Source organism: Fragaria vesca, linkage group LG7 (genome assembly GCF_000184155.1).
Source record: "Fragaria vesca subsp. vesca linkage group LG7, FraVesHawaii_1.0, whole genome shotgun sequence".
Lineage (NCBI taxonomy): Eukaryota > Viridiplantae > Streptophyta > Magnoliopsida > Rosales > Rosaceae > Fragaria > Fragaria vesca.
In genome coordinates, this window is record NC_020497.1 from 4,379,031 (window position 1) to 4,382,615 (window position 3,585).

The 3,585-nt window shown below is 40.4% G+C and overlaps 1 protein-coding gene across 1 annotated transcript; it reads left to right on the forward strand.

The window, feature by feature from the left end:
• Positions 1-485: 485 nt before the first annotated feature.
• Positions 486-3,370, forward strand: LOC101308797 (1-aminocyclopropane-1-carboxylate synthase 1-like). Its single transcript, XM_004306687.1, has 4 exons — positions 486-766; positions 847-978; positions 1,064-1,224; positions 2,027-3,370. Exons 1-4 carry the CDS (start codon positions 611-613, stop codon positions 3,057-3,059), a joined length of 1,482 nt encoding a protein of 493 aa, XP_004306735.1. The 5' UTR covers positions 486-610; the 3' UTR covers positions 3,060-3,370.
• Positions 3,371-3,585: the final 215 nt, after the last annotated feature.

Sequence of the window (3,585 nt, forward strand, 5' to 3'; positions counted from 1 at the left end):
CCTAGAACTTGATACAATTCCACTTATATATGTTACTAGTCGATATCGCATTCTTTATGTTGCAGATACCGTTATACGTACGTGACGTTAGGCTAAGCCATTTTTATTCTCACTTGTGATGAGTAATGACTTTGCAACCGGCCAACAACGATAGGAACATAGATGAACACACTGTTGCAGAATTTCAAAGAAGAACTACAAACTAGTACACTTCTCTTCTGTACGTGGCAATTGCTATGATCAAGCTTCACACGCAAGCCCTTACGACTCGTTGACCACAAACGCAAGCACAATTTTATTCTGTTTTTTCCATTCCTCTGGGTGGGACGGTTTTTCCACATTTGAATGTTGGACATGGACTTCTGACCCGAAAACAAAAGCCAATTAAGAACTACTACGAAAAAAAATTAAAATTCGAAATGGGATTTTGGCCACTGCCTATAAATTCCCACACATACCTCACCTTTTCCCCTCACACTTAATCCGATCATTTCCTCCATTGACAACTCACTCTCCTCCAGCTCTCTCTCTCTCTCTCTCTCTCTCTGAATCTGTTTCCCAGCGTTCCCATTCACTTCACATAGCTACGACGTTTAGAGCAACAAAGACAATGGCCTCAAACTCACTCTTGTCAAAGATTGCAACCAATGATGGACACGGCGAGAACTTGGCTTACTTCGATGGATGGAAGGCCTACGACAGGAACCCATTTCACCCGACTCAGAACCCCGAGGGTGTTATTCAGATGGGTCTTGCAGAAAACCAGGTATAGTGCAAACATTTCAAGAATCTGCATGTACGTAAAATTTTGGAGCATATCTAAACTTTTTCATCGTTAATTTTCAGCTTTCTTTCGACGTGATTCAAGAGTGGATTATGAAGAATCCCAAGGCCTCCATTTGCACTCCCGAAGGACTTGCCGAGTTCAAAAATGTGGCCAACTTTCAAGACTATCATGGCTTTCCAGACTTCAGAAAGGTGATTAATCAATTTGAGTTAGGCTATGCATGGCAATGACATAGTAGCATGATAAAACTAACACGTACCAAATTATATTTCTCAGGCTATAGCTAACTTCATGTCAAAGGCGAGAGGAGGCAGAGTCAAATTTGATCCTGATCGTGTAGTCATGGCTGGCGGAGCCACCGGAGCTAATGAGACGGTCATGTTTTGCTTGGCTAACCCAGGAGATGCTTTCCTAGTTCCCTCTCCTTACTATCCAGCGTAAGAATTAGTCCTATGCTATACTGTATTATCATTCCATTCATGTTAATTGTGTATTAATTAGTTGCTACTTACTTATGAGAATTCTAGTTCATTGTGATTTACATGATTTTCAAAACTGAAAAATTCTAGATAAGTATTGGACTTGTCGTGTTAATTGATGAGGGGTCAACCGGAAGTATTTTCAACGATGTTTAGCTAGGTCGGAAGAATTTGCTACCCATGTCTATGTGTTTGGCCAGAACCAGTCGTAAGCTAGCTAAACAAAGATTATTTTCACTAAGTTAGGTTAGCACATATGATATATAGAATTATAAATTACCTAATTAGGAAGCTTATTATTATTACTTTTGACTCCATAGTTGACACTTGACCATTTATATTGTATGATAATTCAATATATAGCTGGATGTTTGGACAATTCCTAAAGTCTTTTTCTTTCTCATTCTATGTCCAAAGTCTTTAAGTTTTACTTCTCCCAAAAAAAAAAGTCTTTAAGTTTACTCAGAATGCAGAGTTCTCCAATCCTCTTCAATTTTCCAAATATTCATAAACTTCAATTCAGACGATTCTCATTGTTCTCACCAAACACATGGACCACAACACCACAATAGAGACCTAGCTAGATGAATTAGTCACGCAAATAATTGATCGAGTTCAATTAGGCTCCCTATAATTTGCATGAATAAAATGTTAAAAATGCTAATTGTGCTTCATTAGATTTTTCAATAGCACAATCATTCAAAGCATGACACTTGGATAGTCAATTAGTCATCTGAAAGATCTTGTTGATTTATCGCAGATTCTACCGAGACTTGGGGTGGCGAACGGGAGTGAAAATTGTTCCGGTCGATTGTGATAGCTCAAACAATTTCCAAGTAACCAGAGCAGCACTTGAAGCAGCCTACGAAAAGGCCCGAAACAACAACATCAACATAAAGGGCTTGATCATAACAAACCCTTCAAACCCATTGGGGACAACCCTGGACAGAGCCACACTCACTAGCTTGGTGAAATTCATCAATGACAAGAACATCCACTTGGTCTGCGACGAAATCTACGCAGGCACAGTGTTCAGCTCCCCAAAATTCACCTGCGTTACAGAGGTCATGAAAGAGGTGAAGAACTGCAACCGCGATTTGATCCACATTGTGTATAGCTTGTCCAAGGACATGGGAGTCCCTGGCCTAAGGGTCGGAATCGTTTACTCGTACAATGACACCGTCGTGAAGTGCGCTCGTAAGATGTCGAGCTTCGGGTTGGTCTCCTCCCAAACTCAACACATGCTCGCCGCCATGCTTCTCGACGATGAATTTGTCACCAACTTCCTCGAGACCAGCTCTAAGAGGCTGGCGAGGAGGCATTGGATTTTCACCACGGGGCTCGAAAAGGTGGGAATCAATTGCTTGAAAGGAAATGCCGGGCTGTTTTGCTGGATGGACTTGAGGAAGCTGCTTAAAGATAAAACATTCGAGGCGGAAATGGTGCTGTGGCGTATGATTATCAACGATGTGAAGCTCAACGTTTCGCCGGGATCTTCTTTCCGGTGCGTGGAGCCTGGTTGGTTTAGGGTTTGCTTTGCAAACATGGATGAACATACGGTTGAAGTTGCATTGAAGAGGATTCGAGCATTCGTGGGAGTAGAATTCGAAGGAAACAAGAAGAGGAATAATGCAGAAGTGTTTGTGAACAGTCCTAGGAAGAATCGTTGGGGAAAAGATGGTCTGAGGCTTAGCTTTGGATCAGCAACAAGAAGATATGAAGAGGTCATGTCCCCGCGTATGATGTCTCCTCATTCACCAATGCCTCACTCGCCTCTACTTCGAGCAAGTTAAAGAGTATATATACTCATCCATGCACTCAACCTAGCCTTTTACTCGATCTACTGAATAATTCGAGGTTTATTACTACTCATGTTTGATTTAAATTTTCGTACGAAGTCGGCCATGATACATTTGTTCTGATTAATTATTCTGGGTGCTAGCTGATTGTTGCAATCTGCTACCTCAAAGGTTTTTTCATAGGGGATATTACATATGTTTCATATATGTAGGTTGTCAATGTATAAATTGGACGACTAACCTTAGCCAGAATGATAAGAATATTGTTGATCAGTGTAATCATGACTTGTGTCGTTCATGCTGTGCCATGATAATCGGTTTGTTGTATGTTTTTTACAAGTTAATAACATGTGTGTGATTCTTTGGTGATTTGAACATCTTTGCAGTTCTTATTTCATCTAATACATGGATTTCTCTATGTGCAATATTGTACTCTTTTGCTCACACCATTACAATTTTCATAATACACATAAAATTACTAGTGGATATGAGTCTCTAGCTTGCTAATTCTTTTTGTTGC